General features: G+C 41.9%; 1 protein-coding gene across 2 annotated transcripts; it reads right to left on the bottom strand.

Moving 5' to 3' along the window:
* Positions 1-584: 584 nt before the first annotated feature.
* On the bottom strand, positions 585-11,348 carry LOC109986576 (regulator of G-protein signaling 21). 2 transcript variants are annotated; one of them, XM_020637286.3, is made up of 4 exons: positions 11,197-11,348; positions 5,095-5,156; positions 1,882-2,048; positions 585-1,597 (listed from the first exon to the last, which is right to left on the bottom strand). In XM_020637286.3, the coding sequence occupies exons 1-4, from the start codon at positions 11,202-11,204 to the stop codon at positions 1,430-1,432; spliced, it is 405 nt and encodes a 134-aa protein (XP_020492942.1). In that variant the 5' UTR covers positions 11,205-11,348; the 3' UTR covers positions 585-1,429. The 2 variants fall into 2 exon arrangements, with proteins under 2 accessions (XP_020492942.1, XP_020492943.1); XM_020637287.3 differs by lacking the exon at positions 11,197-11,348 and adding an exon at positions 10,934-11,174.
* Between the last annotated feature and the right edge of the window lie 5,241 nt (positions 11,349-16,589).

The following is a 16,589-nucleotide window of genomic DNA, read 5'->3' as shown; positions in this document are numbered from 1 at the left end:
AGAGGATATAGTCCTCCAAACGGGTGGCCCGGGTTCAAATCTGACATGTGACTCCTTTGTCATTCCCCACTTTCTCTCCCTGATCACCAACTCTATCCACTGCGCGCCCCCCCCCCAAAACAAAAAAAGAGACTTACACACTCATATGCTGCCGACGAAGTAGTGGGAGAAACTTGGGGTTAAGTGTCTTGCCCAAAGACACATTGGACATGTTGCTGCAGGAGCTGGTGGTCGAACCTCCAACCTTTCGTGGAGAAACGACCGACTGAGCCACAGCCCCCGCAACCCCTGAGTGACATCACTCACACATTGAATTGGATTATAAAGAAGACTTAATGAATGAAAATTTATGAATTAAAGTTTTCAGAAAAGGCTTTTGTAACAATTAGGACCTTTCTAGAACTTCTTCTAAAGTGGGAGTTTTGCTACGGGAACTCCTAAAAATCACTGCAACACCCCTCACATTATTCTTCCTCTTATGTTTTCTCCATACTATAGAAGTCTGTATGCATCTGTAGGCCGTCTCTCTGCAGGAGTTCCTCTCATTTCATTGGACATTTGCATGTTCATAAATTGGAACAAACTTGAACACATACAATAGTTCTTTTAATTATCACAATCAGTCACAGCAGCTGCAGGATTTGTCCAACAAAAACAACCCCGAGGTTTTTCATTCCAATTTACCGTCAAAAATAAGTTAAGTCAGAGTGTTAAATGGGAGATGCTTTAAAGTTGACATTATTGTACTTTCATGTGCTGTTTTTTCCCAACAAAAACACAATTACACGGCTGGTTGATCACAGACTAAATACACTGCGCATAATTGATTATTCAGAAATGCAAACAGATTACAGGACCGCCACACAGAATGATGTTTGTTAACGTCGAACAGACGGAGAAGGTGAAAACAGGCATTACATTTAATTAGAGTTAATTTAAACTGGAACAATCAATATTACACTTTGAAGAGTGACTCAGGTGACAAAAGTTTTAGGGCAGCTTTTTGCGACAGGAGAGACTGGAGCTCTAAAACTGAACCCTTCAGGGACTACTGTACAGAAAACCCTTGATTAGAATTGATTTATTTATACTTAATATCAAAGTCAGACACACTTATTTTAGTCTTGATGCAAAAAGTCAACTTTTTATTGCTTGAAATCTGTACTTTATCTGAAAAAAATACCCTTCTTTTGTGTAATTCAAAGCAATACAAACAAAACAGAGACTTCACTCTGAGAACTAAATACATAATTTAGATCCTGTAGTGCTCTTACATCCTGTCCATCTCTTTACCTACAGCTCTGTATCTCCTCTCACTTTGTTTCCTCCGACGGCCTAGCCTGTCTTTGTCTAAGCAGAGTCAGCCCAAGGGCAGAATCAATCACTCAGAGAGACGTCGGACGACTTTTTCTTCCCTCCACGTTTGCTTTCATTGCTGTTCCAGGAGAGCTTGGTAGATGTCTGATTTCAGAAATCGCGGATAACAGTCGTTTTCCATCAGAGCGTATATCAGTCTCTGCGCCCCGTCAAAGCAATTGGGCCCCGGCTGAGAAAGATTTCCACTGATTTCCTCTCTCGCCACGCAGTCAATGTTTATCTGTGTTCAGAAAAACAGCAACTTTTATTTCACTCATGACTTCTTTCTGTTTGGAGATATATGCATCATGTTCAGGAAGTGAAATATGCTCAAAAAGTGGAGGAAAAAAGTTTAGGACAGAGCTGCAAAGAAATAGAAAGGTGGCCTACAAACATCTTTTGTATCTCACATGAATGAAAGCATGCAGGAGTGACAGCGACAGCAAGCGAAGCCAGCGATTGAAGCTGATTTGAAGATACGCAGGTCTGACTTCATTCATGTCCCCGCGTTACAAAAAGCCGTACCTCTCTCGGTGCATCAACTTGGACAAACTCGGTGTACATCCTTTTGGCAGCCAGCGTCATCTCTGCCTCACTGGTAATTTTCTTGTATTCCTGGCAGGCCAGCCAAAACAGAAGGTTCTCCTCGCTGTATTCTGTCCTCAAGAAGTCCTCAAACACCAGCTGGCCGGCTGCACACGGAAAGCAAAAACACTTTGAAAGCTTGACACTGTTGAGAATTCAACAGAAGCTCAATTACAAGGTTTTTAAGGCTCTGTTTCTCCTACAAGCCTCCTCTTTTTTTCAAACATTAATTGCAGGGTGTCTAGACTGCGGGAAAATATACAGTCGCTGCAAAGACTGCAGGGGAAGATGCTGCCTGAGAAAGGTTTACAGCAGTTTTTCTCCTAGATATTACCATATTCATAAACTCACCAGTTATGCACAATTATGACCTGTTAGTAAATATCATTCTTACTTTATTCTTCATGTGTGTAAAAAAAGGCAGACTGTACAGAGGCCCTGAAGTCCCAAAAATGTACGTGTATCATGTAAGGTTAAAATATAACACAAGACTACTTTAATATTCTGTCTGATATCTCTCTCCGTCTCTTTAGAGAGTTTTGCCCATACAAGTGTCTGAGTCAGGTTCATTGAACTCTTTTTTGCTTCATTTGAGGTCAATTATTATCCTGCGGTAAAGCTGCAGCGGGACAAGCGCCAGACGTTTATGTTGAGTTGCATTTTTGATATTTCATTTCTGAACATCTGATGTCACCACTAAAGGTGCATTATGAGGTGATTTGTTGTTGGAAAGTTTTCAATCACAGAAAATTGTCACAAAGTAAACACCTTTACTCTCCTTTAGGATGAAAAGCTGCAGTAAGGCCCCGTGTCCACCTAGCGTTTTTTTTCCGGGCAGAAATGCGCTGGCTGTGCGTTGAAAAGTGCGAAGAAAAGCGCCACTCGCCCGTCCTGTCTCTATGACAACAGTCTGTTGATAACATCCGCTGTATGACACACACTGCTCTGTCACTTTTTACTTCATGTTTTATATTTGAGATTTGAGTTCTTTTACCCGATCAGACACGGAGCAAAGAGGATGTGAGTACAAGATACGATCTGTAGGTGGCTAAAATACAGGGACTATCATACGTTTGGAAAAGAGCGCCAGTGACGTCAACAGCGCCTTTCTGAAAAGTCTTCAGACTACTCTAAGTGCTTTTACACCGCATGTCACACCTACACATTCACACACTGATGGTAGAGGCTGCTATTTAGAGTGACAATCAGAAGTAACTAATCCCATTCATACGCTGCTGACGAAGCAACTGGAGGTTAAGTGTCTTGCCCAAGGACACATCGGACATGTTGCTGCAGGAGCTGGAAACCTTGACCTTCCGATTGAGAGACGACCGTCTCTACTAGCTGAGCCACAGCTGCCGAATGGCGAGGACATTTTGACTCGCCATGCTCATGACGGCTGTAACAGACGAAGATGTTTCTGAGAATTTTTCGTTTGTAGACAGGATTACTTTTCCAAATCAAAGAGGAAAACCTCTGCTAAAAAAACTACCTGCCTACGTTTCGACTAGGCCTTAGTAACAACCACTAATAACTGCATCGGTACAGCAACTACATTTGGTCAAAAACTGTACGAATAAATACCGTTGGAACTTGCATCTCAAATGAAGCGCCAGTTAAAGCTTCCTCTCACCTTTCAAATGCAGCTCAATGACCTTTAACCCCTTTCTAACAGCAACTGGAGGTGACTCAGGAGTAATAATGTGAAGCCTTCATCATAATTCAGCCCTCATCAAATCCATGAGATGTGGCTGAACACACCAAACAGTAAGAGATATTTCTTCAGACTTGAACTCAACGTGGCTCATTTGTATTTCCTCCCTCGTTTGTCTCCACTTTGTAACACCAGAAGGTTCCTGACCTTGAGTCTGTTACAACAGGACCTTGTTTACAGCAGAAAGCGCCATGGTCAGGAAACAACACATTTATGTGCATGGGAACATCATATTTAAATGAACCTGCTCTTTTATTTATAAAAAACAACAACAACAACAGAGATTTTCAGGAGAGAATCATAAGAGCACGAAGCCTGAGTGAAAGGTTAAGCTGCTCTGTTATCTTCCTCACATCCTCTCTGCTTCATCGTAGTCCTCGTTAGCTCAAAGAAGTCGGCGAACAAAGAGGCCGTGGTATTGTGCTGGATGTCTGGAGGCGCTTTTAACTTCAAAAAACCCTTCAAAAACCAAACGCTGCATCCCAACGTGCACTGCCTCAGCATCTTATAATTGCACACTCCTATACTTCCTGTTATCTTCCCCTCACACCCATTACCTTTGTCACTGGAGTATTCACGGAGCGGTGCTTCTAATGCAGGTGCAGAATACTTAGCAATTCTTCAGGGAGCGCAAACAAACAGCTAACTGCGAGCGTCGCCCGTTATTCACACAAATTGCTTTTCATAAATCACAGCTGCCGCTCTGACGGTAATTGACGGGAAATGCCGCGTCCAGGGGCCGCTTGTTCTCATCCATGAATCACCCCCCCTGTCCACATCTGAGCCTTCAATCATACCACAGTGTGCTCTTTAAAATCACACCAGAAGTAAAGGCGCATGAATGCTGAAAGACTGCAAGTGCCTGCGCGTAACTATTTCTATTTGTAGGTGTGTTTATCGATTTGTCACCGCGTTTCTTCAAAAGGGGGGGAAACGGAGCGGCCGCGATGCGAGAAAGAGAATTCATCATCCTGGAGGACAGTTAATGTTGACGCAGGAGACAACAGGCTGAAATATGACACATCAGCTGAATTCATTTCAGCAAAGTAATGAGAGAGAAGACATGTCAGAAAGAGAGGTGAGGAGAGTAAGAACCTATCAGCCGCCCTTTAGTCATTTTCAAACAGAGACTGGGAATACAGTCAGGTGAGATCCAGATGTCAGCACCTGCTTTATAAGTGAATTAAAGAGCGGGGCCGGAATCACCCTATCTTCACCGGAAGCTCAGATTAGGCCTCTTATCTCCGCACAGTGTCATCCCCATTTTTACATATCTCTGAATGGATTTGATGAACTTGAAGGGGCTATATCCCTGATCCCTCTTAAAGATGCCCCGAGGGCAACTCAGGAGGAGATGCAGGGTGGAGCAGCACCCGAGAGCAAAGGTTACAAAATAGGTCGGAGAAGTGAGAGGGGCGTGAATCCGTGCATCTACTTACTTTTACACTCCAGAAGCTGCTCCAGTGACTCTCCCCACGCCACGACATCGTCAGCAGGAGCCCTGCAGAGCGAACAATAGCAGAAAATGTTCAACCAGGAATAACTTTCATTCATCACTTAATTTTAAAGTCAAACTTTTATCTCCTTATTACATCAGAGGAAATGATGATTAAAGGTTCATCTGTTATTTTAAGGCTCAGTTTTCATTAACCGATATGAATCAATCATTTTGGGACTTTTATTAAATCTATGAAAGACAGCTCTCTTTGTCACATATTCAATCCTGCAGGAAGAATTTAATGACAACTCAAATTTAATCCAATATCGGCTCTTAATTGAAAAGCAGGCATAAAAAGGGACGAGGTCAGGAGAAGCTTTTATTACATTTGTGGTGTTGGAAAATAGAGTGAATAAAATAAGTCAGACGCTTGGTTTTAAATGCTGAATTGACGTAATCCTGTTGTCATTTAAATGGACAGCAGGATGCACTCCTCTGGATATACCAACCACAAACCTCTACTGCATGGTGTCGGCATATGGCAACAATTAATATAACTTAGAGGAAGTTGTATAAAATCCATGTTTTACTGTATGGTTGTGAAAAGAGGGGCTTTACTTTATAAAAGACAAATCATTTATGGCATCAGATGACCAGGAAATCCTGTTTGCACCTCCTTTTCCCATGGACATGTGACACCCATGGGATCTCCAAACGTTGTTTAATTTATCGACATTTTGGATATTTTCTTCATTTAAAAATTAATATCCCATCTGGGACATGTTAACTTTGAGTTTTCTGCATTTAAACCAGTTCATTTGTGGACGTTTTTTTGTAAAAATGGTCAATTTGTTGCAATATGCCAACTATAGGCAAATATTGGAGTAATCTTTGTGCATCTTGGAATTAAATGGAGTCACACAGCACTCTCTGAGACGATGTTACAACTTTTGATTTCATTCAAAAGGATAAAAAACACATTTTTATTTATAGTTTGTAATTTCATACATTTTTAACTGTAAAATCTGGATTATAAATTGAACACAGACACATCGGACATGTGGCTGCAGGAGCTGGGGATCGAACTCCCGACCTTTCGGTTGAGAGACGATCGACTCTACCACAGCCGCCCACAATAATCCTTTAAAGTAGGACCAGTTCGATTCTTCACTGAAAATCACAATAGCCCTAACATCAATGCGGTAGTATACAAGTGGTTAAAAATCCTTAATGAGAATTTAGTAGTTTACCTTAATGGTTAAAGACATTTCATGAGTCCTATTCTTTGGGAATCGTTGAATAACGTGCCGATTTGATTGAAACTGTGTCAAAAATTCTGTGTTTGTTTAGTTTGAACTGAAGTTAGATTGATGTAAACATTACAGTGTACAACCAAACAAGCTAGTTATTAAAGCTGACTTGTTGTGAAATCCTAAATGAGATTAAAATGTAATGCTCCCTGTGGGGAATGTGGATCTGTGCAGCAGCAGAGAATCAGATAAGAATAAGTCAGAGCTGTGAATGTAATACAAGGAATTACAGCGAGGGAACATGCTGCAAAAGTGGAGCAAATAAATAAAGAACAAGGAGCTGCTCTGACAGACTCACAGCCTGCAGAGGATGTGAGGAGCTCATGAGACTCTGAGGAGATGAGATAAGGACTACTGTACTGAATACGTATTTTACATCATATACTGTGCTTAGTATGCACTGTAATCATGTAGGTACAACAGCTTCTGTATCACTGAGTCGCAGCGACAAAATCTGTTTTTGCTTTTTGGACATCCAGAGCTATGACTGCTCATGTGCACTGCATCTTGGTACATGTAGGCAAAGCCAGAACAGCAAACAGAAGAACTTATTCAGTAAAGCATGCACTGACAATTCGACTGCTTTAACTGACTTATTAAAACCACTGATTGGACATCCACCCACAACAAGGGGAATATACAACCTTAAGAAATTCAGGTTTTACTTAAAGTTAAAGTAAAGAAAAATGAACAGTGTAAAAGTCACCTCCTCTACATCCCTCACAGAGTAGACCAGAGGACCTAAACTTGTGTGTGTGCGTTGTTGTCACATGATCAATAACATCTGCATCAGTTCTTTCTGCTACAGAGCCAAACCTAACAGTGAGTGTTGGCTGTCACTGTTTCTATATTGGGTTTGGACCGAGTGGCTCAATTAGGGCCAAAAATAATTCAAATACCAACACGATAATGAAAAATGTTTAACTGAAGTCAAATAGATCTTCTAGATAATAATACAGAGGTCAGGCTTGTGAAAGTCGTTTATCATAGACATGGTAATAAAAAGTAAGCGAGGAGGTTTAAGTTATGCCTTCCATACACTGGGAGACTTTAAACACACTTTAAAAGACGAACGTCCGACACCCTCTTACATCTAAAGACAATGGTGATATCGACTCACAGAGTATTTAGTCACAGACTAAAAGTTTGCAAAGACTGGAGATATACAGTCATTAAAGTCAAGACTACAATGAGACTCTGTTTGAGATCGTTTCCCACTAGCAACCACAACTTTTGAGCAGAAAACCAAAAAAGGAGGAGAAACTGGTAGAGTCGGGAAGAGAGCAAGAATTGTGCGTATTCATCTTTGTGTCGATTGGAGAAGGAAAAAGGAGGACAGAAATCGCTGACAAAGAGGCGTTCTTGCTATCTCTAAAACTCCCATCAGTTTCTCCATCTTTTCCCACAGTCCAGGAGAACCGCACACATCTATGTGCCTCATAATTTGCAACTTCCTTATTGGTGCTTGGCTGGAACTCTCCTATTGGTTGTTGACAATGGCCATGTCATTGACAATGGCTAACACAATTTGCATTAGACAAGACCAAAGACCTGCGATACAACTCAACAGGTTTTGGTTTTATTGTAATGAGAAGGAGACTGCCTTAAACAGCTCATATTGAGTCTAATAAGCACCTTACACCAAACAACGAGATCACAGGAGAGAGCACCCCAACTCTTGCAAAACTCTCATGATTTTATTCAGACTTTGGACATCTGTCTGTGACTTTGAAATCATCAGTGTTGGTTGTAATTGGCGTTATAGAAATAATGATTGATTGAAACACTGACTGGTTTTGTCAGATATCAGTCACTGGGTTTTGAGCTATGCCTGATGAAGTAACTCACTCAGATGGGGAAATGGCAAAAACCAAAGCAGACACTGCCCAATGATAGACGAGAAGCCTAAACGACCACAGCTCTTACAAATATACTTTATCTGTCCAAATCAAATCCCAATGGTGCAGAAAACAGCCCAATCTAAAAACACTGATGGCTCTGGGTGCAGCTGGAAAACACTTGTCAATAATGAAGCAATGATACTTTTGTGGCTAATCATTTTCCAATGCTCTCTTTTTTTTAGCCAGTTATTCTTGTCTGTAACACCCTGCTCAACGTCAGCTATAAACATGATCATGCTGTTACTGTAAATGAAACATTTCCCAGTACTGGCACTGTATTGTTTTCCTTTCTCATCTGAAATGTGACGGAGCCAGCAGCACAGTTCGGACCTCGCCGACTCGTCATCATCAGCACCAGCACCTGGAAAAAGACTGCTGCAGGCAGCGCGGTCCAGCAGCCTGCCTCATCTAATGAACAGCGCTGACTGAGAGCCACACAGTCCTTTCTGCTGGGACAGCTGTCCAACTGAGAGAACGGACTGCAGCTTGTATGTTTGTGTGTGTGGCAACAGAAATCCCTGAAAAAAAATGTGTTGAGTTGTACCTCTGCAGATTTTCAGTTTTTCTTTTTGTATTAGAGTCTAGTGAGCAGACTCCGTCCTGTTTGTCAGTCAGTGAGGGTTTATGAGGGTGGCTTAAAATCCCCTAAAAATTACACTCACCCTTTTCACTAACAACAAAAGCATTCAAATGCTTCATGCAACCTAAGCTAGATTTTGTGTATGTCAGTAAACTAAAATTGTAAATTTTGTCATTTGAACAATATCAAAATACAAAGTATTGTTGGGATGTTGCAGAGTTCACTGACAGTTTAAACTGAACTACCACTCAACCGTGTGAGTTATTTTTATATGCACAACAGGATCATGCAAATTCCCACATCCACATCCACATCCACATCCACATCGCCATGTCCCTTTCCACCAGCTTTTACACCACATAAAGAGGAATCGAGGAAGAAAAAACAACAACAACGACCACAAGAAACGTGCTGTCGGGTCCGCGTCAACAAGACAGCTACTTTACTGAATTTGTGGCTTGTTTTGAGTCATTTTAGTCAGATACAGACGTAAAACTCCAGGAATTCTCTATAACGAAGGCTGTCCACGTTGTGCAGCCGTGCTTGTGCTCGTGCATTAAATGTACCGTACAGAAGCAGACCTCTTCCCAAGTGTGCCAGGGCCAAGGCTTGAGCACAGATCGGAGCACTCGCACTAGTCAAACAAACTGGACATCAGGGGTGAAGCTACTTGGGCACGATGCACATTGCCTAGTGTGAGTGCGCCCTGACACGTGAATAGAGAGGGTCGCTTCCTGCAGTTAGGTGGCTTGAGGTCGGTTCATGTTCTTACTACCAATGAACAACACCAGAGTCTGGAAACAGAGAACACCCTTCAAGCAGTCTCAATATTGTTTGTTTGGTCCGCACCAGGGTTCTATTGACAGCTTTCATACCAGTGCAAACGAACCGCACTAACTTGGCGAACAGACTACAAGTTTTGTTTTGACCAAACCGAACAGGTCAGGGGTGAACACACTGTTACCTCCACGCTCCAAAAAGAATGAAGCCTCGACCTATAGTGTAGTTGTAAAAGTCTTGTTTTTGACAAATCAAAAAAAACAAACATTGATCAACAACTTTCCAACACTGTGCCTCAAAATCAATTGACATGTTAACTCCACATGCTAGGTTGCTATGTGTGCTACAAAACAATGCTACCAATGCTTCATGAGACTGGACGGGTACTGGGTGGATGCAAAGAGAGGATATGCGGTGCTACAGAGGAATGGGAAAGCTGTGAAGATTGGAACATCTGTGGTTTCAGGTGAATACTCCAAACACAAAGAAACTGTTGATCGTGTTCAAAATCTGACCTGCTGTGTTTCTTTCTCCTGCTGAGCTTCAGATCAGGGGAAAATTTCAGTGTCTGCTCAGAGGAAGACAATCAGCAGGCTGAAGCTTTTGCCCTTTTTTTTTCTCGGCTCTGAAACAGATTAGCTCTCATGCACAGTGTCCGCTTCGTGTTCCTTTTGATAAGAAATCAAATGAATTCTTGACAGCTTTAACGGTTTCACTTTTAAGAGATGTGTGTTATCAAATGCTCCATCAGAAGAAAGGGACGAGGCATCAGGGGAAAGGCTGGATTCAAAACCAGCCGCTCATCTTTCGATGGCTTCATACAGAGCCCAGATTCAATGCAGAGCACATTCAGCTCACAAGAAATCTCACTTGTATTTAGACCCCCTTTCTTTTTCTTTTTTTTTTTGCTTCTTAGGAAGTGAAAGAAGGAACTGAGAGAGAGCTGGAGGCATCTTGAGAAGCGCAGAGACACACAGAAACACAGAGCGAGAAGCTTCCAATAAGAACTGCTCAGATCACAGGAGCCCCCGTCAGAAACACTTGCTCACAAAACTTGCAGACAAGAGAGAACCATCCGCAAAACACATCCCAGTTTTAGTTTAGCAACACGCATGCTGGCTTGGCGAGATCAGAAAAAGTCAGTCATTACTGAGGATCATGTCTGACCGGAGGGGAAAGTAAATCATTCAAAATGATCCTCGGTGCCAGACGAGTTTAGTTTGTCCAAAGACACGAAAAGCTTAAAGCCAATTTGGAGTTCATACTTACAACATGTGTTTTCTTTTGCCAAGAAAACTGAAGGATGTTTCGAAACGGAGAGCTGAAGAGTGAATATTCACGAATAAACACTCTCTGATCTTCGCTGCTCAGGCTGCTCTTCCCTCTACCTGACAAACCCCACAGGTACAAGCCCATGCATGTCGAGCCGCAGCACAAACAGACCCGCGCTTTGCACACAAATATCAGCTCTCACTCTTCACTTTTTTTTTTTTAAAACTCCCTCTACTGACAAAGAAAACAAACAGTTTTACCTCAGCATTTTGGTTGTTAAATGCAAACTTTGCTTCTGTCCATGGTTTGAAGGCTTCTTTTTGAGGCCGGCATCTGAACACACCCTATGAAAAGTTAAACAAATCGTGTGTTCACCATGCAAAGTAGAGGCAGAGGAAGACACAGTGGCTGTGGCTCACCCTGTCCTCATAATGTGGCCGTATGCCTGAACATTACTGTGTCTTGGATTACATTTTGGCTCTTTGAGATGTACAGATTTAAGAGAAATGGATACATATCAGACCATGAGGTAGATAAGTCACCTCAGAGTTTCTTCCTTTTAAGGTCCTGAGAGGAACTTAAAAGGTTACTGTCGATTTTGGCGCCCCCTGTGGTGAAACCGATACCTCTTATGTCTTAGCAAATTTTGTTGAGTATGCATGAAAGTAATTTAACAAACATATAATCCAGTAAAATGCATCACTCAGCAAAAATCTTTTCCGTGGAAAATGAAAAAAAGTTGTTTTTTGGCAGCAGGTGCATGATGGGAAATAACCTCAAAAGGAATTAGTCTTGTAGTCTTGCAGTTTGTGACCCTGATCCACAGTCTTTGCAAAACCTTGTATGTGCCTACAAACTCTGAGAGTTACTGACATATGATCTTCTATATGGAGGACATAAGTCTTGATTCTGATTGACCTCTAGGTTATCTTGGACTAAAAATGACGTTCACTTTGATGTCCCTGAACCAAAACTCAAGGACAGCGGGTCTCATTCTGTTTATTTGGCTCCTCAATTATTTGTATTTGTCTATTTCATTGTGCACTGTGTGGTTGCAAGGTAGTGCAGTGGATTGCGCTTTCCTCACAGTGAGGAGGTTCCTGGTTTGAATCCCTGTCGGACAGGTGACTCTCTGTGTGAAGTTTGCATGTTCTACCCGTGCATGCGTCAGTTCTGTCTGGGTACGCCAGCTTCCTCCCACAGTCCAAAGGTAAATTGGTGACTCTACTTTGCCCGTAGGTGTGAATATGAGTGTGGCTGGTTGTCTGTCTTTATATCTCAACTCTGAGATTGACTGGTGACCAGTCAAGGGTGTAACCCCGCCTCTCACCCAATAACAGCTGCTATCGGCTCCAGCCCCCCTAGCGACCCTGAACCGGAAAAAGCGGTAAAAGATAATGGATGGATGGATGGACGTGGACTGTGTGATGGACTGTGTGCTCTCTTTTTATCTTTGGCTATCCTTGCTCTTCGCTGCTGTAACACTGTAAAGGTTTATCTTATCTTCTCAGCCAGTAATTATACATATATATAATACATATATAATTTTATTTTATGCTAAAATGGCAAAAAAAAAGTGGTGCTATTAGTAGCGTTAAGAACACTAAAGAGTGCTACATGAATCTAGGAGCTTCAACACAGCAGGCGCTGCAGAGGAAAATGAGAATGAAGTGCATTTGAGAGGTTGTAAAAAATAATCCTGCATCATGAGTAATTTTATTTAATCAGTTATACAATCAGTTTAGAAGCATAGTTAAAAGGTTTTCACTATTATGATCCATTTTTAGGGTTTGTGTTTGCACAATTGATCAATAAAATGCCCACCTCCCCCCTTTATTGTACTGTGAAAAAGTTTTCCAAACAGCGGTTGGATAGTGTATGTGTGTATAATATATAGGAGCTTCTTTACTGTCTCCACATCACATTCAGATTCAGGCAGAAAACAATGCTATAAGACTATTTTTACATGCAGTCCCTCCCGTGAATACCTCTAAATCTATCACACGTGCAGTGCCCGACAGGCTTTGCTGGATTCTTCAGCTTTTCATTGTTGCATTGTGTTGCTCCAACATGTTTGTGGGACCTGTTTCCTCTGCATGAACCAGACATCTGCACAGGTACGTGGAGGGCTCTTTGACCCAGTTCACACAGAAGCCCCCTTCAACATGAAACTCTCAGGAGAAAAACCGGCAGCAGAAAGCAGCAGATGCTCAAGTAGCAGGCAGAGGTGGGGTGCAATGTCCTCATCTAACATCGAGTGAGAGAGAGAGAGACAGGTAGAGAGGGAGAGGGATGGGGCTGTGAAAATGACTGATGGCGACACAAATGGCAGAGCTGTGATCGTGAAGAGAGGGGAGGGGGAGAGTGAAGGGAGACAAGGGAAAACGCTGACAGCTGAGAGAGCCTACCTGTCCGCCCTTCTCTCGTTTTTCCATCTTGATTTGCAAGTTGTCGACGGGACGCTTGCAGGGTACGGCCCGGAAAACAAGAACAGGTGTCATAAAACACCGCTGCGACTGGGATTTGCATCCGTAATGACCCCACTGGAGAAGCTGAGAGTATGATGGGCGCAACAAAAACCTGTCATATGAGCACTCGCAGCGATATTCATCACCAACTCAGCTGCAACATATCTGCTGTCGTATCACTAAACCGTGATAGAAAGCGGCTTTTTTTTCTGTCTTTTCTACAAAAGCAGGTTGTTTGTCTGAGTCTTTTCCTCACTGGTCAACTGTGTGCTTAATCCTGGAAAACCACGACTCAAATCTTAAAATTTTTATTTCAACCAATTAACCTCCTGATCTATCAGTCCTGTCTGCTAATAATAACATTCACATGCAACTAATTTAAAATCAATTATACAACACACCATTAGAAACATGAGATTTGCGCTTTATATGCCTAGAAGCCACAGAACCATGTGGACCGAGTAGGTACAGTAACATCATTGTATTTGGGGTTTTACGTTGTCTGCAAACTGTTTGCATGTGGACAATGTGTTTGTGTATTCATCTGTTGCCATGACGTCTATGGGCTATGACTAAATGGCTTTTTGAAGAATGTCATTTATTATGCTAATTGAGATAGGTTTATAAAAGTTGAACGTCCACAAGGAGAAGGACAACCCGTTGGTATAAGATGGATTTATTTATTTGAATGTATTCATTTAAAAGAGACAATGCAATTTAACATAGCTTCACTACAGAGCATGACACTGATGTGCTGCACAGAGAGTTTATAGCTAGTGCTAATTTCCACCTCTTGCCCTTAGTTGGGTAAAACTGTACAACATTCGATTACATAAAAACCACATAACAAATGTATTTGTGCAAACCTGAGACATAATTTGGTTTGGAGCACCTCCAGGCACGCTTCAAGACAATGATAGTGATACGGCCTAATGTTACATCGCAATCTAATATCTGCAGGCAGGTACACTCTCTCTTTTTCTCTTTAGCTTTATCCAACACCATACTCTTCTTGTTAGCCTCTGCCAGTGTATCAAACCGTACATATACGGGCTGCCATGCTAAGGGCTGGTGTGTGAACGAGTGCCTTAAAGTGATACGCAACCTCTCAAGAGAGAACTGCAGCCCGCTGCCAAAGTTACAAAATGCTGAAAACAGGTTACCGGTGCACTCTGTGGACATGATTTAGACGCCATTCTCCCCGTTGAAAGCTATTGCATTATTTTTCTGACTTTTTATGCCTTTATTAGAGAGAGAGAGGATTGGAAATCAGGGAGAGAACGTGTGAAAACAGATGTAACCACTCAGCAGACAGCGCCCCAGCTAATGTATTATCACATTGACTTTGAAACGATTATTTTAAGCTGGAAATGTTGCATACTGTTGCTGAGTGCTTGTTGTTGTCCGAATGGGCAGTGATTTCATTGCCACTATGGTGTAATTGGGAAAGCAGTGAAGTTTCTGAGGCAAGGTTGGGTTTATACTCGGGTTATTTGACAAAGATATCACGGTTGATTCTGAGCGTGAGGGGATTAGAAATTCAAACAATCCCAGACGGAGCGGCTCACACATCTGAGCTGCCCTGATACCATCAGACATGTTTCATATTTATGACCAGGCATCTGCAGGGTACTGAGTACATCCTTTTTTTAGTGTGTGCGGATCACAGCTTCAAGCTCAAGAGCGATAGCCAATGAAAGCCCAGGTAGCGGCGAGATGGAGTGGAACTGTTAGATGTTGGAGTCAGACGGGGCAGATACAAAGACACAGTTCTGCTTTTAAAAAAGTCTGTTATCTCAGACACCTCAAGGTGACGGAGCTTATTTCAGGCACGACCTCAGTCGGCATGGGCTCCATTTCTTTTCATTACATCTGCGGGAGCATCCCAATTTTTAATGTGCTCAGGACTATGACGTTATGTAAGGGATCATGAGCGGCTCAATCGCATTATAGCAGAAAATAAACCCTGACAGGGGGATGCAGGGCCTTACTCAGTGTGAAGGGGTTTATTTCCTCTGTAATGACCTGCTTACTGTACATTATCCTGCTTATTACACAGAAACTTACACCACAAATCCATTCTTTGAAACATTTGTTATGTCATGTTATTGATTGGAAACAATTGCATTTATATTGCTAAAAAGAACAGTACGTTAATTTCTCAGGCTGAACATGTGCATTGATGGTGAAGTGTGTCAAAATGAAAAGGTCAGCGTGAATCACCGCAGCACCACGACAGGTTTTTCTACCTCAGAACTGTCTGACATTTATTTTCCACTAGGTCTTCAACAAACGCTGAAGTCAATACTGTGTTCTGTTTATGTTTATTGTTTATTGCTTCAATTATCTTTGATTTTTCTCCAGCACCGCTCTTAGTGTCTTTTAACCTTTCTAGCTTTTTCTGTCCTTTTTTATTTAACCTTTTTTATTGATTTTTTTTACAGGAAAACTCAGTGACACATGAGGCCTCGTTCTAAAGAGCATACCTGCCAACATTTAAGTTTCAAAATATAGGAGGGTACTTTGGGGATGGAAGGGGTGGAAGAGATTGTTGACTAATGAAGTTAATAAAGTAGATACAGTGAATTGTAGTTTTAATTATGATGACACCATGCTTGTGAGGTTAGAAGCTGAAATGCTATATATTATTCCTTACCTTTTTCTGTAATTTTTGGTTAACTTGCTCCTTCATCAAGTTTTCGTCTCCCCTTTCCACTGGTACAGTATGCGCCCGTGCACAAACCCCTTTGAATCAGGTAGTGGGTAGTAGTTGCAGGAACACAGAGGGGTTCAAATTCTAAGTAGTTGTGTATTGCACGTCTGTGTATCATGATTCAGAAAATACATATGTATTTATTGTACAGTGGTCACACATAATGTTCTGATTGATGTGCTCAGTGAAAGAAAACAACAGCACACCTCAAACATAGAGCAGTGTGCTCACTAACTCAAAGCAGTAGTACTTCTGCACCATGCTACTCTCATGTTCTAAAGCTTTTCTGTAAGCAGTTAATAAAAGTCCAAACATGCACACCAAGTTTTCCTAGCACACAAAAACAACACACTTGGCAGAAGGGGAAGCACAATGCCAGAGTCCGAGTTCAGGGCCAGACTCATAAATCACTGCTGCACCATGAGCACAGGCACAGTTTACAATGCAGTCGATGAGTACTTGTTTCCTCATT

The sequence above is a fragment of the Labrus bergylta genome, chromosome 6 (genome assembly GCF_963930695.1).
Source record: "Labrus bergylta chromosome 6, fLabBer1.1, whole genome shotgun sequence".
In the NCBI taxonomy this organism is placed as follows: Eukaryota; Metazoa; Chordata; class Actinopteri; order Labriformes; family Labridae; genus Labrus; species Labrus bergylta.
The sequence above is the reverse complement of the archived record's forward strand: the minus strand, read 5'-3'. Positions and strand labels throughout refer to the sequence as shown.

Coding starts and splice junctions, on each gene's coding strand:
- LOC109986576 (XM_020637286.3), bottom strand. Junction 2,049..5,094: donor GCAGCTTCTGGAGTGTAAAA/GTAAGTAGATGC, acceptor TTCCGTGTGCAG/CCGGCCAGCTGGTGTTTGAG. Junction 1,598..1,881: donor AAGTTGATGCACCGAGAGAG/GTACGGCTTTTT, acceptor TTCTGAACACAG/ATAAACATTGACTGCGTGGC.